At 48.4% G+C, this 27746-nt stretch overlaps 1 protein-coding gene across 1 annotated transcript in view; it reads left to right on the top strand.

Annotated features, from left to right (window-relative positions):
* The window catches only part of EML5 (EMAP like 5), a 1994219-nt gene that overhangs the window by 543368 nt on the left and 1423105 nt on the right, over window positions 1-27746 (top strand). Inside the window, exon 5 of the mRNA XM_069208148.1 lies at window positions 22009-22194. Within this exon, the coding sequence (XP_069064249.1) occupies window positions 22009-22194 (186 nt within the window). The remainder of the gene's footprint in view (window positions 1-22008; window positions 22195-27746) is intronic.

Here is a 27746-nt window from a genome sequence, read left to right as displayed (position 1 = left end):
AACAAGGAACCCGACGCCTGGACCAAGCACTACACCCGCAGGCCCCAGGACCAGAAAGAACCGAACCTCAGTGCAGGACTGACCCCGAGGCAACTGTGTCCCTATCCCAGTTGGTGGCTGGCCTGAAAAGCCCCCCTGTGCATTCCCTGCACCGCTAGAGTGACCCCCGGGTCCCTCGATTAAATCCTATACAAAACCTGACGCCTGCTTTGCACACTGCACCCGGCCGCCCCTGTGCCGCTGAGCTTGTGTTTTGTGTGCCTACTTGTCCCCCCCCCAGTGGTCTACAAAATCCCCCTGGTCTGCCTTCCGAAGACGCAGGTAATTACCTATAGGCAGACTGGAACCGGAGCACCCCTGTTCTTCATAGGCACCTATGTGTTTTGGGCACCTCTTTGACCTCTGCACCTGAGCTGCTGGTGTGGTAACTATGGGGTTGCCTTGAACCCCCAACGGTGGGCTGCCTATGCCCAGGAACTTAGACTTGTAAGTGTCTTACTTACCTGACAAACTAACCATTACTTACCTACCCCAGGAACTGTTGATTTTGTTGCACTAAGTGTCCACTTTTAAAATAGCTTATTGCCATTTTCACAAAAACTGTATATGTTATTACTCTAATTCAAAGTTCCTAACTTACCTGTGTGGAGTACCTTACATTTTATTTATTTACTTCAAATGTTGAACTTGTGGTTCTAAAAATAAATTAAGAAAATATATTTTTCTATATAAAAACTATTGCCCTGGAGTTAAGTCTTTTGAGTGTGTGTTCCTTATTTATTGCCTGTGTGTGTACAACAAATGCTTAACACTACCCTCTGATAAGCCTGCTGCTTGACCACACTACCACAAAATAGAGCATTAGAATTATCTAATTTTGCCACTATCCTACCTCTAAGGGGAACCCTTGGACTCTGTGCACACTGTCTCTTACTTTGAGATAGTATATACAGAGCCAACTTCCTACTAGTGGCATCAACTGATAACACAAATAGCAAGTAGGGTCTTTTTATCTTTAAAGCAAAAACTGGCACACATTCCAATGCACTCTGAGGCCTATTCTCAACACGGCCGTTTAGTGAAGTCCCCTTAGAAATACTGACAGGTAATTGTTCAGAAAATGCTTATCTGGTGTTCTCAGGCGTTGTTCATTGGAAAGCACTCCTCACTGGCAGGGTTTCATTCGAGACAAAGCAGCAGCGGCTCCTCTGCAATGGCGGAGGAGCGTCGCCCCACTGGCTCAGAGCCAGCAGCTGAAAAATAAAACAATATTTTATTATTGTTTTATTTTGTAGCTGCTGGATAAGCCACCGCATGTAGGGAGGGGTGGGACCAGGCCATGGGAGGAAGAGTGGAGTGCACTTAAAAGCGTGCATGTCAGTTTGGCCGGCTGTCTTAAGCCAACCAAACTGACACGTGCACTTAAGTTTCTCGAACCTGGCTGTGTTGCACAGCCGGATTGGCGAAGTGGCACAGACTCCTATGCACTGTCTGAGTGGCAGACCAAGCCACTCAGAACAATCCCGGTGCTGCTCTCATGCTAGTGATAGCATGAGAGCAGCGAGGATTGCATGAGGAGCCTGTGCTGGTGTTCCAGGGACTGCTGGAAACCATCAGGAGAGAAGAGGAGCAAGGAGGCCGGTGGCAAGACAGGTACTTTTTTTCAATTGTTATTTCCCTAATCCCCGTTCCACCACTCCGTCCCACACTTGAGGTTTGTGGCGGCCACCACTGAGACAACGACTGGAAAGACCTGAAATCTGATTATGAATTTAGCCAGAGAAATATGACAACCATGAACGACCTACAGTATGTGTATGTACGTTATTGGAATCTGGAAAACCAAACTCGATGTGCATGTTTTCCCAGAGTTTGACACATCACTGGGCTGTGTAGGCTTAAGTGGTTCGAAACTGACCTTTATGGCAGGTTTCACCCATATGTATAATACTGCAAAAGAAATACAGATTTACCATTAAGCCCTACTTACCTATCTATGAATGCCCATTAGTATTATGAGGCCTGCCACTGGTCTGCATCTATCCACGCAGAGTCCCTTCTGTATCTGGCTACCTGTGTGCTTTTACCACTCTGCACACAACGGTACTCTCATGTATGTTCCGATTTTATCATCCCAGTGCCCTTTACTGATGCTCTCCTGCAGTGGCTATATTTTAACCCCTCTGGTGCCCTGGACGAGCTGGTCTCGCCCCCGGCCATGGTTGCTATGTGTCAAGGACAAGACCAGCTCATCCTGCACCCGCCTCCCATGCCTCCCACCCCACTCCCATGGGCAGGGATGGAAGGGGAATCGCTTCCCCTTACACCCCCTACCCCATGTGATGTCTGATGACATCAGCGCACGATCACTTGCTGACCTCATCAGAGGGCACCCCCATCGCGCTGGAAGCTCAGCACAATCGGAAGAGAAATGCTATACATTTCTCTTCCGATCGGGGTGGGGCAGGCAGAGGACATTAAAGGAAAGGCCTTTCCATTCCTTTCATGTCTGTCTGAGCATTTCTGTAGCCCGATTGCAAAGCCTTTTTTTCTTAGGCCAATCTGCCCCCCAGGTGGACAGAAACCACTAGACACCACTGATTTTTTTTAATGTCAGTTACACGCAAAGGGAGCGACCCCTTAGGCAAGGGTTGCTCCCCTGGAGGGCAAATTTACTTTAGGTCATTTCTGCCCCCCTTGGGGGCAGATCAGCCTATTTTATTTAGGCTGGTCTGCCCCCAAGGGGGGGCAGTAACCATTAGGCACCAGGGATTTTTTTATTTTTTACAGATGGGGAGCAATTTTATTTTAGGTCATTTCTGTCCACTTTGGGGGCAGATTGGCCTATTTTACTTAGGCCAATCTGCCTCCGGGAGCTGAAACCACTTAGGCACCACGGATTGGTGTGTGGTTTTTTTGGAGGAGGGTGGGGGTGGCAGCCCTTTAGGCAAGGGTAGCTCCTCCTGGGGGCAAATTACTGTTGGCAATTTCGGCCTATTTTTGTAAGGCCCATCTGCCACCAAGTGGAGCACAAAGCCCAGCAGAAACCAGGCAAGTTTTTAAAAAAGAGGGTGGGGGTATGGCCATACCCCCACCCCCAAATAAATGGACACAAAGTTGTTCCGCCCACCGGTGGGCAGATGGGGCAATTACCCCCAATCCACTCCGTGGGGGTGGGAGGAGAAAGACTACTAGATGCCAGGGAATAAAAAAAAAAAATAGTGGGATGATGGCTACCAACCTGTATGGGTATGATTATGCCCCCATCGCATCTAAAGGCCACCGCAACTAAAGGGGGTACCAGTCTTTCAGCTCTCCTCCCGCACACTAAAAGATCTTATCCCAACGGCAAGAAGGAGGACATTTGATTATTTTGGGTTTTGGTTTTACATTTGGCCATGAGAGCTTGTCTACCTCAGAATCGCCCCACTTGGAATAGTGAGGGCTGCACTTTTTGGACTTTGGGAACGCTGCCATGTAGAAAAATCTACGAGACCTGGATACATCTGAAAACCAAACATCTGGGTGAGTCCAGGGCGTTGTGCTTCATATGCACCCCACACCATTTTCCTACCCACAATGCCTGCAAACCTCCAACTTTGCTTGAAATCACATATTTTCTACACATTTTTGTAATGGAACCTTCCGGAATCTGCAGGAATCCACAGAATTCCTACCACCGAGCATTGTTGCATCTGTACCGATAAAAATTCTGCCCCACTTGTCAGCCTAAAAATGTTTTTTTTTCAAACTGCCCTTTTGGACCCGCTTTGGTTCCCCCTCGTTTTTTACATGTTTTTGACTCTTCCCTGTCACAGGCACTTGTCCTACCTACACAAATGAGGTATCATTTTTATTGGGGAACATTGGGTGGTAGGAACTGTGTGCTGGTGCGGTGATCCCACACAGAAAGGTGGGAAAAATGTGATTTTTTAGCTAAATTTGAGGTTTGCTGAGGATTTTGGGTAAGAAAACACTTGGGGATCCAGGCAAGTCACACCTCCCTAGTCTTCAGTAATGTCTGGGTTTGGTAGGTTTCCATAGATGGCTGCTGAGCCCAGAACCAAAAAACGCAGGTATCCCATCCCCCTCGCCCTCCCCAAAAAAAAGGTAGTTTTGTATTTGATAATTTTGATATGTCCACATAGTCTTTTGGGGCATTTCCTGTTGCGGGCACTAGGCCTACCCACACAAGTGAGGTACCATTTTTATCAGGAGACCCAGGCAAACGCTGGGTAGAAGGAAGTTTGTGACTCCCTTCAGATTCCAGAACCTCGCAGCACTGAAATGTGTGTAGAAAGTGTGTTTTTTTCTAAATTTTGAGGTTTGCTAAGGATTCTGGGTAACAGAACCTTGTGAGAGCGCCACGAGTTACCCCATCCTGGGTTCCCCTAGGTGTCTAGTTTTCAGAAATGCCGAGGTTTGCTAGGTTTTTCTAGGTGCCGGATGAGCTTGAGGACAAAATCCACACCTAGGCACTTTGCAAAAAACAGGTCAGTTTTCTTTGGGAAAATGTGATGTGTCCATGTTGTGTTTTGGAGCATTTCTTGTCACAGACACTAGGCTTACGCACACAAGTAAGGTATCATTTTTCTTGGGAGACTTGGGGGAATGCTGGGTGGAAGGAAATTAGTGGCTCCTCTCAAATTCCAGAACTTTCTATCACTGAAATGTGAGGAAAATGATTTTTTTTGCCAGATTTTGAGTTTTGCAAAGGAATCTGGGTAGCAGAACCTGGTGAGAACCCCACAAGTCACCCCATCCTGGATTCCCCTAGATGTCTCGTTTTAAATAATGCACATGTTTAGTAGTTTTCCTGAGCTGCCGGCTGAGGTAAAGGCCAAAATCCACAGCTAGGCACTTTCCAAAAAACATGTCAGATTTCAATGTAAAAGTGTGATGTATCCATGTTGCGTTTCCTGTCACGGGCATTAGGCCTACACACACAAGTGAGGTACCAGTTTTATCAGGAGACTTGGGGGAACACAGAATAGAAGAACAAGTGTTATTGCCCCTTGTTTTTCTCTACATTTTTTCCTTCCAAATGTAAGACATTGTGTTAAAAAGACGTCTATTTGAGAAATGACCTGTAATTCACATGCTAGTATGGGGACCCCGGAATTCAGAAATGTGTAAATAACTACTGCTTCTCAACACCTTATATTATGCCATTTTGGAAATAAAGAGGTTTCCTTGATACCTATTTTCACTCTTTATATTTCACCAAATGAATTGCTGTATACCCGGTATACAATGAAAACCCACTGCAAGGTGCAGCTCCTTTATGAGCTTTGGGTACCTAAGGTTGTAGATGAACCTACAAGCCCTATATATCCCTGCAACCAGAAAAGGGCAGCCGACATAACAGTATATTGCTTTCAAAAGTCTGCCATAGCTGGAAAGCGTTATAGAGAAAACATGGAAATGGCTTATTTTTACCTCAATTTCAATATTTTTTTATTTTAACTGTTACTTTCTGTAGGAAAACCTTGAAGGGTCTACACAAAATGACCCCTTGCTCAATTCAGAATGTTGTCTACCTTTCAGAAATGTTTAGCTGTCTGGGATGCAGCATTGGTTTCACACCCATTTCTGTCACTAACTGGAAGGAGGCTGAAAGCACAAAAACTAGTAAAATGGGGTATGTCCCAGTAAAATGCCAAAATTGTGTTTATAAATGTAGTTTTCTGATTCAAGTCTGCCTGTTCCTGAAAGCTGGGAAGATGGTGATTTTAGCACTGCAAACCATTTGTTGATGCCACTAGAAGCTTTCTTCTGCAGCCCTTTTCCCCAATTTTAAAAACAAACAACATTTTTGCTGTATTTTGTATTTCTTGGTCTCCTCCAGGGGAACCCACAAACTGTGGGAACCTCTAGAATCCCTAGGATGTTGATAAAAAAAGGACGCAAATTTGGCGTGGGTAGCTTTTGTGGACAAAAGATTTTGAGGGCCTAAGCACGAACTGCCCCAAATAGCCAAAAAAAGGCCTGGCAGCTGAGGGGGGGGAATGCCTGGCAGTGTAGGGGTTAAAAAATAGATACTGGTGATAAACACACTTAGGCCCTCATTACAACCCTGGTGGTCGGTGTTAAAGCAGTGGTAATACCGCCAACAGGCCGGCGGTAAAAAAAATGGAATCAGGACCATGGCGGAAACCGCCAACACAGACAGCCACTTTAACACACTGACTGCCACAGCGGTAGAAACAAACACCGTGGCGATAACTGCCAACAGACAGGTGGACAATGTACCACCCTCTGTATTACAAGGCACCAAACCGCCAGGTTTTCCGGGGCAGTACCAACGCCAACAAAAGCACGGCGGAAACAGTACTTGGAACGGAAACCACTCACCTCTCGACACCCAACGAGGAAGTAGGACACCATGGAGCCCGAACTACAGGTGTTACCAATGTTGGTTTACCTCCTCTTCTACCAGGAACATCAAAGACGGCGGCGTTGACCACGGTGAGTACTGCACCTAGCACACAGGGGAGGGGGGGAGGAAAAAGAGAGTGACACACACACACAACACCCCCACCCCCACCCTCACCCCAACACCATACACACAAATACATGCATCAACATTACATATACACCCCATAACCCTCTGGAAGAACGCAAGGGCCAAATGAAATGATTGTAACAAGTGTAATCATCGAAAATCCAGATAGGGCAACAGGTCTGTAAAAGATCAATATATACAAATATGTACAGCAACTACACAAGTCCGGATAGTGTTCCATTCATTGTCTGTGGACCAGTGGTCCCAAAATGCATGGGCGAAGCCCACACATGATACCTGCCTCAAAACGGAGAGAACACTGCAGGGGCATCAAGACGGAAAAAAACAGGCACCTCGGGGGAAGGGATGGGGGGGCACCTCAGCCGGATGATGGGACGACGCCACTGCTCCTCAAGGGGGCTCCATGCCCACTGCTTGCTCCTGGGAGTACAAAGCCACAGTCTCTCAAGTCTCTCAAGTGGGTGGTTTGCCCACTGATTGGTCCTGGGGAGTGCAAAGCCTCAGTCTCTCAAGTGGGTGGTTTGCCCACTGCTTGCCCCTGGGGAGTGCAAGGCCACAGTCTCTATAGTGGATGCTTTTCTCCACTGGTTCTGGAAGCGGCTTGGTGCCCAGAGTGCTTCATCCTGCCAAGGACTGGGGGAGTGGATGCTGTTCTCCACTGGTTCTGGAGGGGGCTTGGTGCCCAGAGTGCTTCATCCTGCCAAGGACTGGGGGAGTGGATGCTGTTCTCCACTGGTTCTGGAGGGGGCTTGGTGCCCAGAGTGCTTCATCCTGCTAAGGACTGGGGGAGTGGATGCTTTTCTCCACTGGTTCTGGAGGGGGCTTGGTGCCCAGAGTGCTGCACATGGTGTGTGGCAGTTCCCATTCCCTCACCTGGGTGTCAGAGCCACAAGATTTTCTGTGAACAGGTAGCATGATACTCCATGGAGGCAGAGACACACTCCAACCAGCGGCGACTTTGCCTGCCATCTGCTGGTACAGCCAGTGCCGGTTGTGTTGCCTCATGTAGTGTGTGCAGGGTCCAGGACGTCTCCTGCAGCCTCGGACGACTGCCCACTGGGGATGATGTTCATGTCGGCTGTGGTGGCACTGGCTGAGCACGTCGCGGGGCAGGTGGCGGTGTTTGCGGCGGAGATGCTGCCGGTGGTGCATGTGTCAGCACCTGTGGAGGGAGATAGCAGGACGTCTCCTGCAGCCTCGGACGGCTGCCCACTGGGGATGATGCTGGGAACAGTAGCAGAGGCAGCAGACGTGCAGGTGGCGGTGCAGGTGGCAGTGCAGGTGGCATTGCAGGTGGCGGTGCAGGTGGTGGAGCAGGTGGTGTTGCAGGTGGCGGTGGTTGCAGCGGTGGCCACCGCCGTACAGGTTGCTGTTCTGTCCTGCAGAAGGGGTGACACTAGTCCCTCACCCGGAGGCTCTGTGCCCTGAGTTGACTTCCCTTTAGCCTTGTGTCCCTTCCCCACCTTGGAAGTCGCTGCTGGGACCTTGGCACTGTCCTCTTTTGTCTTGGAGGAGGCCTTGCTGGGTGGTTGGTGTGGCTTTTCCCTAAGGCATGTGGGCCTCTTTTTCACCTTGGCAGGTGGCGGAATAGGGTGATCCTTGGCCTCACTAGGTGGCACACTGGCTGCCCTGATGGGTGCCGGCTCAATGTTACTGGACTTGCAGGGACCACAGTGCTCAAGGATTTCGTGGCTGAGGTGCTGGGCTGGGATGTGGACATCCTGGCCCTAGGGGAAGAACGGGGGGGGAGGTGTAGGGAAGAGGTCAATGTTAGAGAGGAAAGGTTTTTTAGGCACACCGGGAAAGGAAGATGGAAGGGGTTTGGGAGTGGAGGAAGAGGTAGTGGTTGTAGGAGGTGTACGTCCGCTGAGTTTAGGTGAAGGTGCATGGGTTGGAGGCTGTTGGGAGGTGGATGGCTGTTGGGTGGGTGTGTGCCTGCGTTTGTGTACTTTGGCAAACACACTGGGAGAGGACACACTGGATGTGTGAATGGTAGTGGGGGTGGTGATTGCACGTGAGCGGTGTGTGGTGATGAGCGTGCTGGTGATGGAGGTAGTAGCTGAGGATGTAGTACATGCAGGTGTGAGTGGAGACGAGACTGGGAGGGAGGATAGGGACGTGGAGGAGGGGTACACAGTGGAGGCAGTGGATGTTGTGGTGCTTATGTTTGCCATGTCCACTCTTGTGTGTTGATGAGAGTGCTTGCTGGTCTGATGGTGTGCTTGGGATAGGCTGAGGTACAGGGGATTGGGTCTGGGTAGTGGAAGTTGGAGGGGGAGGCTGGACACAGGGACAATGGCTGCCATCAATGCTGAGGCCAGAGCCTGAAATGCTCTCTGTTGGGCTGCCACGCCAGAATGAATGCCCTCCAGGTATGCATTTGTTTGCTGCAAATGCCTCTCGACACCCTGGGTGGCATTCAGAATGGTTGATTGCCCAACAGTGAGGGATCTCAGGAGGTCAATAGCCTCCTCACTGAGGGCAGCAGGGCTGACTGGGGCAGGGCCAGAGGTGCCTGGGGCGAAGGAGATGCCCACCCTCCTGGGTGAGCAGGCACGGGAAACATGCTGAGGGGCTGCTGGGAGGGCGGTGCTGGTAGGGGGGGTGGCGTGTGTACCTGTTTATGTGGTGGGCAAAGAGGTGCCCGCCACCACAAGGGAGCTCCCCGTCAGAGGAGGAGTCGCTGTCACTGGTGTCTCCCCTGTCCCCGTCGTGGAGCTCCCCTCGCCCTCCGTCCCACTGGTGCCGTCAGACTCCGTGCATTCAGCCTCCTGGGCCCTGTGGGTTGCAGCTCCCTCCTGCTCCGGTGCCAATGCTCCTCCGCCAGATGATGCTAATGCACACAAGGACAGGGTGACAAAACAAAAAGCGGAGGAAAGACAGAAGAGACACATGGTCAATGCCTGCAACAACACCACCGTTGGCAGACACAACCCACAGGGAGCAGCCCTATGCACTAGGCCATGCACTAACAGTTCAGGGGAAAATCACATGCCCATGGGGGACTGTGCCTAGACCCATTTGATGCACACCTGGAACCCACAGGAGCCTGACTAGGTGTAGATGGCCACTACCAGTTTTGGGATTCGAGTGCCACTGAGCCTGCCTAACAATGGATCCACCCTGGCACGTTTGCCCTTGTCTAGGGTAACCCACAGCCCACTTCCCCCACCCAGGAACCTCATAAAGCGCGCAGAGTCAGCTGAATGGGACTGAACTCACCCCCTTGTAGCTGCTGTGATGCCCTCAAGCACCCATCCAACTCAGGATATGCCCCCGCCAGGATCCGGTACATCAGGGGGGTCATGGTGCGACGGGCACCCCTTCCACGTTGGGAGGCCATCCCCAGCTGGGCCTCCGCCGTCTTCTTGCTCCAGCAGCGCAGGTCCTCCCATCTTTTGCAGCAGTGGGTGCTCCGTCTATGATAGACCCCCAGGGTCCGCACTTCCTTGGCGATGGCACACCAAATACCCTTCTTCTGGTGGGCGCTGACCTAGAGGAAAAGTGAAGTTAGAATGGATTTTACACCCCGTCCGGTTCTTCTTACTCATTGCCCACAACTTCCCACCCTGGCCCAGAAACACATACACTGACCATCCTCACATGCTGGCCTCTGCCCATCCCCCGTATCTTCCATCCATGCCACTCCATACATTCATGTCCCATCCATCATGCTCACAGTTTACTCACCTGTTTGTCTGGAGGACCGTAGAGTAGCGTGTACTGGGGAGGACCCCAGCCACCAGGCTGTCCAACTCCTCCGCGGTGAAGGCAGGGGCCCTTTCCCCCGACACTGTAGCCATTGTCGCTTCCAGACTCCGGTCACAGCAGCACTTGCAGTGTAGGTCCTCTCCTGTTGAAGGTCAGGTATCAAGTGAGTGAACAGATCTAAAATGGCGGTCAGGTCCGCGGCGGGGCGTACCGTCACCGCCGGCGTACATCTTCATTGGCTCCTGGAACCCATAGGGGCCAATGATAACCAATGCTGAATTGCGCCGCGGTCTTCGTCCGCCTACCGCAATGCTGCACAACGCCAGCACAGTTACCTAATTTCCCCTTGTCCCTCCTTACAGGTCAGGCAGCTGCCATTTAAGGGGGCCAGATGGCAGGGCAACTAACTGTGTCACATCACTTTAGTTCAGGAAGACGGACAGACAGCGCAACACACCGATTACATCACAATTGTTCAAAACACCCTTGTGAAACCTATGTGGTGTATGACCCTCTGCTCACCCTTCTCCATAGGGCACATCCGCTGGGGCAGATGATGATATGGCGTCATCCTCCGGTATACAGACCCCTGGTGGACCTGTCGACAATGGAAGACAGACACATCATTATCACCTACAGATTTGATCATGCCACAATCCATGAACTGTGTGCCCAGTTGGAGCCAGACCTGATGTCAGCTATCCGCCATCCCACGGGAATCCCCCCTCTAGTGCAGGTCCTGTCAGTACTCCATTTCCTGGCCAGTGGGTCCTTTCAAACAACAGTGGCCATGGCATCAGGGATGTCACAGCCAATGTTCTCAAACGTGTTGTACAGAGTGTTGTCTGCCCTTGTGAAACACAAGCGCAGCTACATCATTTTCCCTCAGGTGGAGGATTTGCCCACAGTGAAAGGTGACTTCTATGCTCTGGGACATATCCCCAACATCATTGGTGCATTGATGGTACACATGTGGCATTTGTCCCCCCACGCAGGAATGAACAGGTGTACAGAAACCACAAAAGCTACCATTCCATGAATGTGAAGATAGTGTGTTTGGCAGACCAGTACATCTCCCATGTGAATGCCAAGTATCCTGGCTCTGTGCATGACACTTACATTTTAAGGAATAGCAAATAGGGTTGGTGTGTGTGTCTAACAGTTGTCCCTCGAAATTTGCAGGTGACTCTGGTTACCCCAACCTGTCATGGCTACTGACCCCAGTGAGGAATCCCAGGACAAGGGCAGAGGAACGCTACAATGAGGCACATAGGCGAACGTGGAGGATAATAAAGCAGACTTTCGGCCTCCTGAAGGCCAGGTTCTGGTGCCTCCAACTGACAGGTGGCTCCCTATACTACTCACTGAAGAAGGTGTGCCAGATCATCGTGGCATGCTGTATGTTGCACAACCTGGCTTTGCGACGCCAGGTGCCTTTTCTGCAGGAGGATGGCCCTGATGTTGGTCTTGTGGCAGCTGTGGAGCCTGTGGACAGTGAAGAAGAGGAGGCAGAAGAAGAAGATATAGACAACCGAAACAACATCATCATGCAATACTTCCAGTGAGACACAGGTAAGAGACTGGCACTGCTCCTCTTATTTCATACTGCAGTAGGACATTGCATGATTCTGCCTTTTTACCTCTGTGTATGGACCCTGACAGTTCACTTTGCCTTTCCATTTCACAGATCTGGGTACCATTTCCTGCCTTCTGCTATGTTTACTGCTGCCCAACAACTGTCGAACATTTGTATGTGGAAATGAACATTGACATTGCTATTTTTCTGAGAGGTTTCAATAACACATTTGTGAAAGTACAGACTGACTCCAGATTGATTTGTGATTCAAGGGTGTTTATTTCTGTGCTAATAAGTGGAGGGGGCTGTGCAATGGGCTGGGGTGAAGGTGGAGGAATGTCCGTGGTGGAGTCCAGTCTATTGGTATCACAGGTGCATTGTCCAAGGGGGCATAGGAAGTGGAGTAATGGCAGTTCAAGGTTGTCAGGGTGACATAGTGGGACAGAAGGGTGACAATCAGGAGTATTATTTCCTGGCTGGGGTCTTGGCAATGTTCTCTGTCTTGTTCTTGGATCTCAGGGACCGTTTGCGGGCTGGTTCACCTTCTGCAGGGGGTGGGGTGCTGGTGACCTGTTGGTCCTGTGGCGGGACCTCCTGTCCACTAGCGCCGGCGGAGGTGGAGGGCTGTTCATCGTTCAGGCAAGTGTCAGGGGCCCGTTGGAGTGCCACTGTGTCCCTCATGGTGTTGGCCATGTCTGCCAGCACCCCTGCAATGGTGACCAGGGTGGTGTTAATGGACTTCAAGTCTTCCCTGATCCCCAGGTACTGTTCCTCCTGCAGCCACTGGGTCTCCTGAAACTTGGCCAGTACCGTGCCCATGGTCTCCTGGGAATGGTGGTATGCTCCCATCATGTTGGAGAGTGCTTTGTGGAGAGTGGTTCCCTGGGCCTGTCCTCCTCCTGTCGCACAGCAGTCCTCCCAGCTTCCCTGTTATCCTGTGCCTCTGACCCCTGAACCATGTGCCCACTGCCACTGACCCCAGGTCCCTGATTGTCTTGGGTTAGTGGGTTTGCCTGGGGTCCCTGTAGTGGTGGACACACTGCTGATTGACGTGTCCTGGGGACAGAGGGATGGGCCTGCTCGGTGGGTGCTGTGGTGGTGTTTCCTGAGGAGGGGAGGTTCTGTGGTGGCTTGTGACTGTGGCAGGGCAGGTCATCATGATCCAGGCGTGCAGAGCTGCTGTCGTCACTGTGGGCCTCTTCTGTGGGGGGACTGGATATGTCTGACACCTCCTGTCCGGTGACGCTGGGTAGGGGTCCTGTTGGGGTGTAAATGCATAGGTATTGTATCTGTGTGTGCCATCTTGTGCAGTGTGTGAGTTACCCTCTACTCCTGTGCTTGGCTTATTGTCTTTGCCTTTTGTGATTGGTGATTTTGGGGCCTGGTGAGTATCTGTACTGGACCTACTTTGGTGATGGGTGTCCATGCATTGGTGTAAGATGCAGGGCTTGGTATTGGGATGTGTGGATTGTGATAGTGGGGTATCTGTGGGGTGTTGGGGTGATGGGTGTGAGGGTAGGGGTAGGAGTTTGTGATGGCATGCAGGTAGGGTGGGGGGGATATAGTAGTAAAGATATGACTTACCAGAGTCCAGTCCTCCTGCTACTCCTGCAAGGCCTTCAGGATGCATGATCGCCAACACTTGCTCCTCCCATGTTGTTAGTTGTGGGGGAGGAGGTGGGGGTCCACCGCCAGTCCTTTGTACTGCTACCTGGTGTCTGGATACCACGGAACGCACCTTCCCCCATAGGTCGTTCCACCTCTTCCTGATGTCATCCGTGTTCTTGGATGCTGTCCCACTGCGTTGACCCTGTCGACAATTCTCCGCCATAGCTCCATCTTCCTTGCAATGGATGTCTGCTGCACCTGTGATCCGAATAGCTGTGGCTCTACCCGGATGATTTCCTCCACCATGACCCTGAACTCCTCCTCAGAAAACCTGGGGTGTCTTTGGGGTGCCATAATGTGGTGTGGGTGATGTGTGAGGTGATATTTGTTGTGCTCTGTGATGTGTTGTGTTGGTGTGTGTTCTTTGAGGTGCGTGGATGTTGTATAAGTGATGGTGTTGTGTGCCTGCAGATGCTGGTGTTGTGTTTGCTATTCTCTCTCTCTCAGCTTCTTCCCCCCAAAAAAGGTGTAAGAGGTTGTGGGTAATGTGGGTGTGTGTTTTATAATGGTGTGAGTGTGTGGGTGTGGTGTATCAGGTGTGTCTGTTTTGAATTGTCCAATGTGGTTGTGTTTTGTAAATGTGTGTGTATTTTGAGCGCGGCGGTGTGTACCGCCAATGAATTACCGCAGTTGATTGACTGCCTTGTTGATTCGTGGGTCGTGATAGGTATTCCTGTTGGCGTGACGGTGTAGGTTTTGTTATCGCCAGTTTATCACTGACCTTTGGTGTAGCGGACCTGTGTGGGTGTCTGTATTGTGGCGGATTACGAGATGTGGATCGTAATACCTGTAGCGGATTTCCGCCGCGGCCACAGTATCTTGACGGCCATCAGCACGGTGGAAAGCGGGATTTACCGCCAAGGTTGTAATGAGGGCCTTGTAATGTGAGTGAGACTCGGGTTCTGAGACCCACCCACAATAAAGGTCCAAAAACTGGGTGCTAAAATTCAAACAAGTCCTGGTGAGCTAAATGGGCAGAACCCATTTGCAATACATGTTATGCTCTACAAGCAGTGGAAGTGCTCTGCACTGTCTCCCATACTCTGTGCCTTAGTACATTGTCTGTCCTCCTCTATGAGTCTGTTAATCATAAGAATACCATGCAGTGTACCGAGTGGTGAGACGTCAGTAAGATATCCTATCATGAGGTTATGATAGATAGGTTTTTAAGTCCTTTTCTAATTCAAGGATATTCCAGCATTCCTGCACATAGGTATGGTTTGGTGATGTGCATTGCTGCCTCTGCTATTTTGCCTTCTGGATGTTTGAACCCAAACATGTCAAGAAGCTGGATATTCTCTTATCTTTAGTATCTAGGAAGAACAGCATTTCCATAGATAACTCGAGGACACTCATTGAATTAAAGACTCTGCCTTCTCTAAGCCACCAGCCTGGCTTTGCGCAGCAGGAGTCTGAGATATTGGTAATCAATAGTTTAGTGGTATGCTGGGGCCTAATGAGAAGGACTCTTTCCTTGAAGGATATGGTTTGATTTTATCAAATTGAAAGATGGCAAAGCCATTGTCTGAGAGATTCATTCGAGCAGTATCTGAAGACCACAGAACTGAGTCAAAGTTATAGCCTTACTACAAAATAACCTAGGTAGATGTAGGAAGGTGGCTTTCTTCTAGCATGGTTACCCCCATTTTTGACCTGTTTGTCAGTGTTTGTCAGTGTGTTTTTACTGTCTCACTGGGATCCTGCTAGTCAGGACCCCAGAGCTCATAGTTTGTGGCCTATTTGTGTTGTCAGTATGCTTGACTGTCTCACTGGAGTTCTGCTAACCAGAACTCCAGTGCTCATGCTCTCTCTGTTTACCAAATTTGTAACTATAGTTTAGTGACTCCATATTCCAATTCAGATTGGCACACTGGATCCCCCTTATAAGTCCCTAGTATATGGTACCTAAGTACCCAGAGCATAGGGGGTTCCAGGAGATCCTTATGGGCTGCGGCATTTCTTTTGCCACCCTACCACTAAGGATATCATTCCTGTGGTGGGAGAAAACTCCCCTGGGGTGGAACCTGTACTAAGGGAGCCTAGAGCTGCCACAGCTGAACTCCCAGAGGTAAAAGAGACTCTTTGGAACTACTAAAGCAGATAAGCAAAACTGCATTGTTTTAGTAAATTTGGAGCAACCCTCTAGCCCTCCCAGAGAAGCTTTATTGCAGCCCTGTTCTTGTGTGGAGCTTTTAGGACAGCAGCCCTGCCCTGCTGCCACCCAAGAGAAACAACAACCCTGTTCTCTCTTTCAGCCATATGGACAAACCTTTTACCAAGCTATGGCCTTTCTGAGACAGCATCCCTGTCTAGCATTCCCATCCTTAGGACAGCAGCCCTGTCCTGACACAGGATCAGGGGAACAGTTACACTGCTCCACTTTAAACTTTACAAATAGAGAAAGTGTGAGTAAGCACTTGCACTGTTTTCTAGGTGAAAATCTCCAAACAGGATGGTTTACCTCCCCACAGGGAAGAAACCAGACAGTGGATGATAAAGGGAGTAACCATTCTATTGCAGAGCCACCCTCCACTTATCACCACTTAGACAATAATGTCTCAACTGGCCAAGGTTAGCCTTATTGTCTCTTGTTTGGGGGGTTGTGTAGGAAGGTGGCTTTCTTCTAGCATGGTTACCCCCATTTTAGACCTGTTTGTCAGTGTTTGTCAGTGTGTTTTTACTGTTTCACTGGAATCCTGCTAGTCAGGACCCCAGTGCTCATAGTTTGTGGCCTATATGTGTTGTCAGTATGCTTGACTGTGTCACTGGAGTTCTGATAATCAGAACTCCAGTGCTTATGCTCTCTCTATTTACCAAATTTGTCACTATAGTTTAGTGACTCCATATTCCAATTCAGATTGGCGCACTATATTCCCCTTATAAGTCCCTAGTATATGGTACCCAAGTACCCAGGGCTATGGGGTTCCAGGAGATCCTTATGGGCTGCAGCATTTATTTTGCCACCCATAAGGAGCTCATACAAACACTCCTTCAGGGCTGCCACTGCAGCCTGAGTGAAATAGTGCACACACTAGTTCACAGCCGTTTTCACTGCACCAGGTAACTTATAAGTCACCTGTATGTCCAACCTTCAGTTGCTGAAGGCTAGGTGCAAAGTTACTGTGTGTGAGGGCACCCTTGCGCTAGCAAAGGTGCCCCCACATTGTCCAGGAACAATTTCCCGGACTTAAAAGCGTGCATTACATATATGTCAATACATATATGTAGCTTTACAATGGTAACTCCGAATATAGCCATGTGAGGTGTCTAAGATCGGGAAATTGAACCCCCATTTCAAATCTGGTATAGGGGGGCCAATTCCATGCACCCTGGGAGCTCCACCATAGGCCCCCAGTACTACCAAACCAGCTCTATGAGGTTTCCACTGTAGCCCCAGCTGCTGCCACCTCACAGACAGGTTTCTGCCCTCCTGGGGATTGAGCAGCTCAGTCCCAGGAAGGCAGAGCAATGCATTTCCTTTAGGAGAAGGGTGTTACACCCTCTCCCATTGGAAATAGGTTTTACAGGCATGGGAGGGGTATCCTGCCAGAGCCTCTGGAAATGGTTTGAAGGGCACAAATGGCGCCCTCGTTGAATAATCCAGTCTATACCGGTTCAGGGATCCCCAGTCCCTGCTCTGGCGTGAAACTGGACAAAGGAAAGGGGAGTGACCACTCCCCTGTCCATCACCAACCCAGTGGTGATGCCCAGAGCTCCTCCAGAGTTTCCCTGGCGTTAGTCATCTTGGATTCCAAGGTGTGGGGACCCTCTGGGAGCATCTGAGTGGACAGTGCCAGCAGGTGACGTCAGAGACCCCTCCTGATAGGTGCATACCTGGATAGGGAGCCAATCCCCCTCTCCGGGCTATTTAGGGTCTCTCCTCTGGGTGTTTCCTCAGATTTGGTTTGGAAGACTCCACCGGGACTCCTCAGCTTCTGACCGTCGGATCAACCGCAGACTGCCCCAGGAACTGCTGTAACTGCAACAAAGTATCCAGGAAGTCTACTGTGACCTGCAACTTCAGCTCCAACCAGCAACTGCAACAGTTTCCAGGTTGTGCATGCCCTGAGGAGTGCCTGTCGTCATTCTGCACCAGAAGAACCGAAGGAATCTCCTGTGGAGTGATGGAGTCACTTCCCTACTTCAGCAGGCACCTCTCTGCAATGACGACCGGTACTCTGGGACTCCACTCCTGTCGACGAGCGTGATCCCTGGAACACAGGTAGTGGACCAAAGTGATCCTGACTGTCCAAAGGTCCAGCAGTCCAAATTTGGTGGAGGTAAGAGCTTGCATCCCTGTGCCAGACAGTACCCCTGTGCATCGCGTCTTCTGCAGCTCCTTGGGCTTCTGTGCACTTCCTTCAGAAGTTCCTTGAGCACAGTGTAGCTCAGGTCCCCAGCACTCTATCCTGCGACGCTCAGCTCCCTAGGTTTTTCTCCGTCGTCGGATCCCTTTGTGTAGTGCTGTGACGACCGCACTTTGCAACTCCTTCATCCCTGTGTCCTGGAACTCCTGTGGGTGCTGCCTGGTCTTCTGAGGGCTCTCTGAAGTGCTGAGAGCCCCCTCTATCTCCTCAGTCTGAGTTAAGACCCCCAGGTCCCTACTGGGTCCTGGCAGAGCCTTTTTGATGCAAAACGCATTCTTGCGTGAACCAAGGCTTGTTGGCAGAATCCAGCGATGCAAACAGCCTGCATCCCAATGACTCGACATGGGGCATCTCTTGCACCAAGCAGGAACCCACAGCAATCTTCCTTGGTGCATTTCTGTACTTTTCTTCTAACCAGAGATTCCACTTTTGCTCCTTCATCCAGGTTGGCAGAAGCTCCTGTTCTTCCTGGACTCTTCATCGACTTCTAGACTTGGTCTCCTCTCTCCACAGGTCTTCAGGTCCAGGAATCCATCGTTGGTTTCTTGCAGTCTTGCTTGGTTCTTGCATAATCCTTTACCACAAGTTCTAGTGTGTTCTGAGGAAACTTGCTGTAATTTACTCCTGTTTTCCTGGGTTCTAGGGTGTGGTACTTTTATTACCTTTGGTGTTTTCTTACACTCCCAGCACCCACCTACACACTACACTTGCCTAGGGGGGACTTTGACTTTCGCATTCCACTATTTTAGTATATGGTTTGTGATGCCCCTAGGCCCATTGCAATCTATAGTGTTTTTCACTGTTTGCACTATTCAGTGGCTGTTTACTTACCTGATTTAGGTTACTAGTGTATATATTGTGTATAATAATTACCTCCAGAAGGAGTATTGCCTCTAAGATATTTTTGGCCTTGTGTCACTAAAATAAAGTACCTTTATTTTTGGTAACACTGAGTATTGTTTTTTATTGTGTATAAATACTGTGTGACTATAGTGGTATTGCATGTCTCCTAGTTCAGCCTTGGCTGCTCTGCTACAGCTACCCCTAGACAGCCTAAGCTGCTTGACACTCCCTACATTTCAGTAAGATGGATCACTGGACCTGGTATAAGGTGTAAGTACCTCTGGTACCCACTACAAACCAGGCCAGCTTCTCACAGTAGATGCTTTAGAGGATTAAGGTGAAGTTTGTGCATCAACCCCAAATTATGCAACCTTCTAGGCCCTCTCCATTGGGAGCTTCACTTAGCTTCCCCAACCCTTTTCAGAGATATCCTTGATATAACCACCTGAAGATGAATAAACTTGAACAGACTGAAGTTCAAAGCTATCTTTATTTGCTGTGGCACACTGTCAAACCCACGGTCTGATCATCAGAGTTCACTTGACAGCCTGATATATGCCCTGGTGCTGCTAAAAAAAGAACCTTATATTGTGTTACCTAATCATTCTAAAAAGACTCAGTTGTACAGAGGTTTTCATGTTTTTCTTTAAAGTAATATTGATTTCCATAAACTACTCTTCTCTTTTAACTTGTACATTGACCTTCATTGAAAGAATTAAAGCTATTTTCCTTTTTTTAATGTTGATTTTCTTCAAACATTTTGTGCTATTTAGGCAATACAGTTTCCTTTTTTATTAAATGAGTTTAAACATCAAATGTTTATGTCGACTGTATTACATCTTCATTTGTTGAATTCTTCCACATCCACCACACCTCTCAGAGTGGAGGTTGTGAGCTCTGTTCATGCTACCCAGATGTGATGCAAAGATACCTTAATAGGTTTGATTGTTTGCTTTTGTGAGGTCTGTCCAACCTGTGTTGTGGGAGCATTGCATTTGTATATATGAAAGTGTTAGACTATTCTGGTCCTCTGATGTTACATTCCAAATAACTTGCTGTATAGATACCAAAGACCCTCAGTGATGTGTCATTAAAGAATAAAGCATCTACGGTATTATGGAGAACGTGCACGCTTTTCTGTAAATCTTACACGTCTGAAAAGGCTTCTTGCAATCAATCGGGTGAATTGTTCTATGATTGTTTAACATCTCTGGAGAAGATCAGTGCTTTGCCATTTATACCCATTCTTTCTCAAGTGTGTTGTCAGGTGACATAGTTTACTATACCCAGCACTGACAATACATCTAGTATGGTTAGAAACGAGCCACCATTATCCAGATCGCATAGTGCATTATCAACAATTGAAAGGATATCTGTTTCCATGCTACATCAGCTCTATGTGTTGATTGTTGTTTATTAAAGCATACATGGATTGCTTAAGTTGTGATTCCATGCAACCTTCTAGGATTTTAGCTGGAAATGGGAGATTAGTTAAAGTACTGAAATTATTTAGATCTTCAAGATTATCTCCTGGCTTATTTTTAGAATGGAGTGAACTTTCTTATTTGTTTATATCTTTTTAATGTTTTATCTTCAACAATGTTAAACATACCACTATTCCTGTCACAATTACAGATATAAAGCTTTGTAGTTCTTGTTTTGTATCTTCACAAGATTTCATTTACAGCAGATACTGCAGGGCTCAATTCAGGGAATACCCCTCTGTGGGCCAGTACTCCCACCAGGGCACCGGAAATAACCCTTGTGACCGGGTCCCATTTGATTCGCTGGATGCCCTCCTCATGTGACAGAGTGCGTTTAAGATCTTCTAGGCCCCATTCTAAGCTTTAGTAGACTCTGTATGGTCCCCAGACCTTCCACAATTTCCCTGGGCATGTACTCGCGGCATAGACCACTTTTTTTGGCATCCATACAATGTATCATGCCAGTCACCCATTGTCCCTTATTTGGAGAGGTGTGCAGGGTGGCTCTTCCGCAATAGCGGAGGAGCCCCCTCCCCTGGCTGCGAGCGAGAAGCAGAAAAGTAAAACAATATTTTAATATTGTTTTATTTTTATGTTGCTGGCTCAGTCAGCAGGTGCAGCAGGTGCAAGGAGGGTTGGGGCTGGGCCACAGGAGTTGGGAAGGGGAAGAAGGATTGGAGTGCACTAAGTGCGCATGTGTGTTTGGCCGGCCGTCTTAGGCCATCCAAACACACATGCTTACTTAGGTTCCTCCTACCCAGCTGTGCTGTACAGCCAGGCTGAAGAAACTGCACAGACCCCAGGGCAGTGTCTGAGTGGCAGTCCAAGTCTCTCAGAGCAATCCTGATGCTGCTGTCATGCTAGGCTTAGCATGAGAGCAGTGCCAGGATTGCATGGGGAGCCTTTGCTGGTGTCCCAGTGAATGCTGGTACACCATTAGAAGAGGAGCAAGGCGGCATCAGGAGCGTCGGGAACGGTAAACGTTTTGTTTCTTTTTTTTCCCCTGTCCCCATTGCACCCCTCCCCCCAATACATTTGTGTCGGCTGCCGCTGGAGGAGGGGCTTCCCCACTTCCTGCCTATGTCTTTTTTTGCTATAATGAAGCATGGAACACAGAGGAGAGGTTGTTTTCTGGGGAGCTCTGTGTTGCTTGGGACACTCAAGATGAGGAACTGTGGGGTAGGTGGGATGTGGGCCTCCAGGATATCTGTAAGCTCTTTGACCACTGCCTTCTGTATTGGTGGACAGTCCCAGATCGTGTGTAGGCGGTACCTGCTACCTCCCCACAGCACAAACAATTAGTGGGCTTGCCCTTTCCCCATGATAAATAACATGAGTCTGGTATAGTGCACCGTGTGTAGGATCTTTAATTGTGTGAGCCTCAGGCTTGTTTTGATCGCCCCTTTTCGGGGGTGCGCTGCCTCCCAATCTATATCCTCCATTTACCTTTCTTATTTAAGGCAGTATAGGGATAACTGTCCGTCAAAGAACTGTTGATCAGAAATGTTCATACAGCCTAGAATTTGGCAGATCTTTTTTAGTATTGGATTTGGTATTGGATTAATGAAGTGAGATGATGAACTTTATCCGTTAAAGTTTTAATATGACCACTTTTCTAGTTGCTAAGAAATTGTTCTATGTCAGCTTTTTAAAACACTGAAGTGTTGGTTGTAAGTTGATTGGGTGAGCAGAAATAGTTTGTGTTAATTGTGTAGAGTTTCTTGGCGCATTTCTGATGTAAGTTACATACATTGTTATGGGTAACTATGAATGTGGTGTTATGAATGTATCCTCAGGTACTAGAATCAAATGTCTCTGTATCTTATTTTACAGTTCTGGAGTTTGTGTGGCAACTCGTTGACTCCCAAGCGTGGCGTTTTTGGCAAGACCGGTGACCTACAAACTATTCTGTGCCTAGCCTGTGCCAGAGATGAGGTCACCTATTCTGGTGCTCTTAACGGGGATATATATGTCTGGAAAGGAATGAACCTTGTGCGCACAATACAAGGGGCACATGCTGTAAGTATAGTTTACGTTCCAGTCATATAGCGATATTGCCAAAACATAATTTATCTTGAAATCATGTTTTTGAAGGAAACACACTTTTTAAATAAACCATTGCTATTGATTTGTTTGTGAGGGCAGCTCAGGGGTATAGTTTGTTGTCAAAGTTATTATTATTATTTTTTTTTTAATATAATCTTGCTGCATATGCATGACTCTGTGGCATAAAAAGAAATGTTCTTTGAAGTCTTAAGGACTCTAAAACTTACAAATGGAAATAGACATCATGCTCTGAGGGTTGAAAACTTTAATATATGTAGAAGAGATGTTGACTGGGGAAACTATGATAGAAATGTAAATTCCACAAGAATAAAACTATATTTACAGTGAGGCTCACTGCTCTCTGTCCATACCACTTTGATAACTTGAATTTCCTGCAGCAAAAACACGGTCAGGCAGCCATTTCTGTCAACCACCTGATCCATCACATTTATAGACTCTCCTAAATTGAAAACTGCCATAAATATATTACTTACGGCCACAACTAGGTACACAATAACTCCCCATATCTGTGTTTTTAAGAAGTGACAAAGTTGGCAAATGGAAAGTTGAAAATGGATAGTCCGAAATCCGGAGGTAATCAAGGTGTACATAAAATGACATTTTAGCATTGACTTAGGCCACCGGTAATTCTTTAGGGGTGGACAGCCCTACAACATGTGTTGGAGGCTTGCTAAGGGTACAGTGAAGCAGGACCACAAGGTTTTAGCAATTCATGAAAATGTTGTTGATTTTGTCAGGGGTAGGTCAATTGCTTCATCAGTGGCACTTCAATGCCATGTCTTACTGAGGAGTACTGGCTTTTCGGAGGATATCCAGGCCTCCCCTATGGACATGTCCTTCAATGGGACTTGCCTCTTTTGCAACAAGGTGCATTTGTCGCAGGCAAAGTTTAAAGGACAGTAGGGCCTCCTCTGGGTCACTAGGGTTCACTATGGCTCCACAAGAGCAGCACTCTGCCTTCAACCCCTCCCAAGGCTACAGTAGGGGCTATCAGCTGCGTCCATTTCTCCCCAGCCACTTCAGCCAGTAGGCATCACACAAACCCTCCTCCCCTTGCCCCCCTGGCAACCACATCTCAAAGCCTCTTTAATGTGCCCTCTGTTAGAAATTGGGTCTGTAGATCCTAGTCAGGGTGAGTCAGATACACAACCTAAGATAACCTTTGTTTACCTCTGGTACCTTGGCACAGCGCTGTCAGGCTTAACTTGAGAGGCAATGTGTAAAGTATTTGTGTAACACTTAATTTACAGTAACACAGTGAAAGACACCACAAAGCATCACCACTCCAGTTTAGAAAGATAAAGAATATTTGTCTGAGTAAAACAATACCAAAACCTCCTGCAAGGGTAGGACTCACAAATGGCAAAGTCCAGCAGCACCAGGAGAGTTGAAGGCAGTCTTTGCTGTCCCTGAGACTTCAGGAGATCAGGGATCAAGCCAACAAGCCCTTGGAGAATCTTGGATTCAAGGATGTAGAGAATAAGACAGTCCTTCTAACTGCAGGGAAAAAGCTGCAAGCCAGTACAGCGCATCAAGTGGCAAAGTGGCAGTCCCTCCTAAAGCACAGCACACAGCAAGCAGTAGGCCAACACAGCAATGCAGTTGCAGAGTGGCAGCCTTCCTGACAGCTCAGCAGTCCTTCTTCTTGGCAGAGTGTCCTTGGTTCCAGTAGAGTTCTGATTTGTTCTGATTTGGGCCCATTACTTATACCCAAATGTGCCTTTGAAGTGGGGAGACTTTAAAGATGCCTTTGAAGGTCACAAGTCAGTCCCTACCGTTCCTTCTCCGGCTCCAGACACTCTACAGGGGGGTATGCAGCCCTTCGTGTGAGGAGAGGCACAGCCCTATTTAGGTGTGTCAGCTCCATCCACCCATCTAGCACAGGAAGACCCAACAGCCTGGCGTAGGGCCATCAGGATGCCAATGTCACACCCAAGCTCCCTTTGTGTGTGTGACTGTCTAGAGGGATAGCATAAAGCCCAGCTGTCATCCACCCCAGAGGTTTATTCGGAGACATGCAGAGGCACAGGATGGTTAAAGTAAGAAAATTGCAACTTTTTAAAAGTGGCATTTTCAGACTTACAATTTAAAATCGAATGTCACCATAAGTTGTGATTTAAAATTGTGAGTCCTGAGACACCACACTCCATATTTCTATCTTTTCCCAACTGAATGTTACACTTAAAGGATGCTTCAAGGTAACCCCAATGTTAATATACGGAAGAGATAGGCTTTGCAGTAGTGAAAAATGAATTTAGAAGTTTTTCATTACCTAAAAATTTTAAACTTAAAAGTACATGTCCAACGTTTTGAATACACTGCACCTCCCTTGGGGCTAACCAGGGCCCACCTTAGGGGTGACCTTAAGGGTGGCTTATATGTAATACAAAGGAAGGTTTGGGCCTGGCAAGTGGCTGCACTTGACAGGTCAAATGGCAGTTTAAAACTGCACACATAGGCTCTACAGTGGCAGGCCTGAGACAGGTTTGAAAGGCAACTGTAGTGGGAGGACCAATCAGTGCTACAGGCCCACTAGTAGCATGTAATTTACAGGCCCTGGGCACATATAGTGCACTTTACTAGGGACATAGAAGCAAGGTAAACACACCAATTGTGACTAAGCCAATGTTACCATGTTGAGAGTACAGAGCACCTGCACTTTAGCACTGGCGAGTAGTGGTAAAGTGAAAATAATCATAAAAGCCAGCGAAAATTAGTCATTAAAACATGGGGGTCAGAGGTAAATGAAATTAGGGGGAAACCACACCAAGGATGCCTGGTCTAACACCCTTGTTCCACCACAGAGCACCCATTTGGTGGTAGTATTCAGTACTATCTGCACCAGTGGCTAAAAATATCTTCAGACAAGTGGGTGCTTCAGATTGTCCAGTGGGGAAATGCTCTCCCATTCCAACAGACCCTGCCACTTTTGCCACCGTCCTCCGATCAGCTGACTGAAGATCACCTCTCGCTCTTGCTGCAGGAAGTATTGGCTCTTCTGATCAAAGGAGCCATTGTGAGGGTGCCCGCATCAGAAGTAGCTTGTGGTTGCTATTCCTGCTATTTTCTGGTGTCAAAGAAGGTTGTACGTCTCTGTCCCATATTAGGCCTACATCCTCTCAGCTGCTTCCTGAAGAAGAAAAAATTCAAGATGACCACCTTGACTCCGGCCTTTTCTGCTCTCGACCCTGAAGACTGGAAGCCAGAGTTGGACTTGCAAGACGCTTACTTCAGTATCTACGTCCCGCCCGCACACAGACGCTACCTGCAGTTCTCGAGGGCTTTCAATTCACCATGCTCCCCTTTGGCCTCATTACCACCCCTCAGGTGTTAACTGAGGTGATGGCGGTGGTTGCAGTACATCTGCAGAAGTTAGTGGTTTCAGTCTTCCCCTACTTTGTCGACTGGCTGTTAAAAGCAAGATCAACCCAGGCAGTCGTCTCCCACCTCCAGGCAACAATGAATCTCCTGCACTCACTAGGGTTGATTACAAACATGCTAAAGTCACACCTAACCCCTTCTCAGATGCTGCCTTTCATCGGAGCTGTTCTAGATATAGTGAAGTTTCAGGCTTACCCTCCAGAAGAGCAAGCGAAGATATTCAGACAATGATCCCAATGTTTCAGCCTCTATCCTGGATTTTAGTGAGAATTACTCTGAGGCTGCTGGACATTATTGCTTCCTGCATACTGCTTGTGACACATGCCCACTGGCATATTCTGACTCTGCAGTGGAACTTGAATTTCCAGTGGGCACAGCATCGGGAAATCTCTCCAACACTGTGCAGATCTCAGAGAGCACTGCAAAAGGTCTGCAGTGGTGGTTATTGAACTGCGATTGGGTCAGCGGCAGACACCTGTGCCTTCCCCAACCATAACTAACAATAGTGACTGATGGGTCACTTCTGGAATGGGGCAGCCATTCAGGAGAGGTGGATATCAGAGGCCTGGTCTGTGGCAGAATCTGGGCTTCACATCAACCTCTTGGATTTCCGATCAATCTACTGACATTGAAGGCCTCCCTCCCCTCCATCTAGGGAAAGCTGGTGCAGGTGTTCATGGACAATACCACCGCCTTGTGGGACTGCAACAAACACAGGCAGTGTGGGGTCGTGGACACTCTGTAAGGAGGCTCTGCATCTCTTGACATGGCTGGAACATCAGGACATTTTCCTAGTGGTTCAACATCTGGTGGGTTCTCTGAACACCAGAGTAGATGAATTCCGCCATCAATGCCTTGCAGATCACAAACGGCAAGTCTACATCCAGAGGTGGTGCAGGGTCTCTTCAGAGATTGAAGAGGACTTCGTTAGATCTATTTGCTACAGCTGAAAATGCACGATGCCAGGACTACTGCACACTGAAGTTTTCCAAGGCGGCTCCCACTTGGAGACACATTTTGTTTGTAGTGGATCCCAGGAGTCTTGTACCCCTGTATGCTGATACCTCTCCTGTCTAGAGTTGTCAAAAAGGTCAAGGACGACCAGTCCCAAGTAATCTCAGTTACCCTGGTCTGGGCAAGGAGAGTCTGGTATCCTTAGCATCAACATATGTCTCCCAATCAGGCTGCCCCTTTGGGAGTATCTCTTGTTACTGAAGCAGGGCAGGCATTTGCACCTGAACCGGACGTTTCTCCATCTACATGTGTGAAGATTGAGCTACAACAAGTGTTCGACCTCCACCTCAAGTGTGTGATGTCAGTTTGTGGATTGGGGTGCATCCAAATATGTTGATCCTTTGTCTGTGCCCTTGTCTGAAGTTCTGCTGTTTGTTATATTCCTAGCCCAGCAAGGCTCTGCTTTAGGGACTGTTAAGTAGTACTTTTCCACCATTTCTGCCTTCCTGTGGTTGCCAGACCGTGACTGTCAAAGCTGTCTCCCTTGTGGCAATCACATGTGCCAGAAGGGCTATTGAATTGCAAGCTCTTTCTGTTAGGCCCCAGTACACTTCCTTCTTCCCAGACAATCTGGTCCTTAGACCCAGCATATTTTTTGCCAAAGGTGGTTACACCTTTTCACATTAGGCAAACTATCATGCTGTCTACGTTCTTCACCCTCCATCATCCTATGAAAGAGGATAGGAAACTCCACCATCTGACCCCAAAAAGAGCACTGTCTTTTTATATTGATCACACTAAAGATTTACGGGTAGATGATAAACTCTTTGTTGGTTTTATAGGTGCAAAGAAAGGCAAAGTGCTTTACAAAAGGACCAGCTCCAAGTGGATTGTATTAAAATCTGCTACACCATGCTCTCTGGGGCTAAAGAGCTCATTCTACCAGAGCTAAAGCTGAAACCACTGGGTTGTCGAGAGGGGTCCCAGTTCTGGCTATCTCTCAGGCAGCCACGTAGGTACAACTGCACGTTTGCCAGACACTACTGCCTAGACAGTTAGGTCATGCGTGATGGGCATATCAACAGTTCCAATTTTGCTCTGTTAAGAGAAGCCCTTCACTTCCTCCATTCTGCCCTTTAAAATCACAGACGGCCTATCAAGTGAATTTG

This window comes from Pleurodeles waltl, chromosome 9 (genome assembly GCF_031143425.1).
Source record: "Pleurodeles waltl isolate 20211129_DDA chromosome 9, aPleWal1.hap1.20221129, whole genome shotgun sequence".
NCBI lineage: Eukaryota > Metazoa > Chordata > Amphibia > Caudata > Salamandridae > Pleurodeles > Pleurodeles waltl.
The sequence above is the reverse complement of the archived record's forward strand: the minus strand, read 5'-3'. Positions and strand labels throughout refer to the sequence as shown.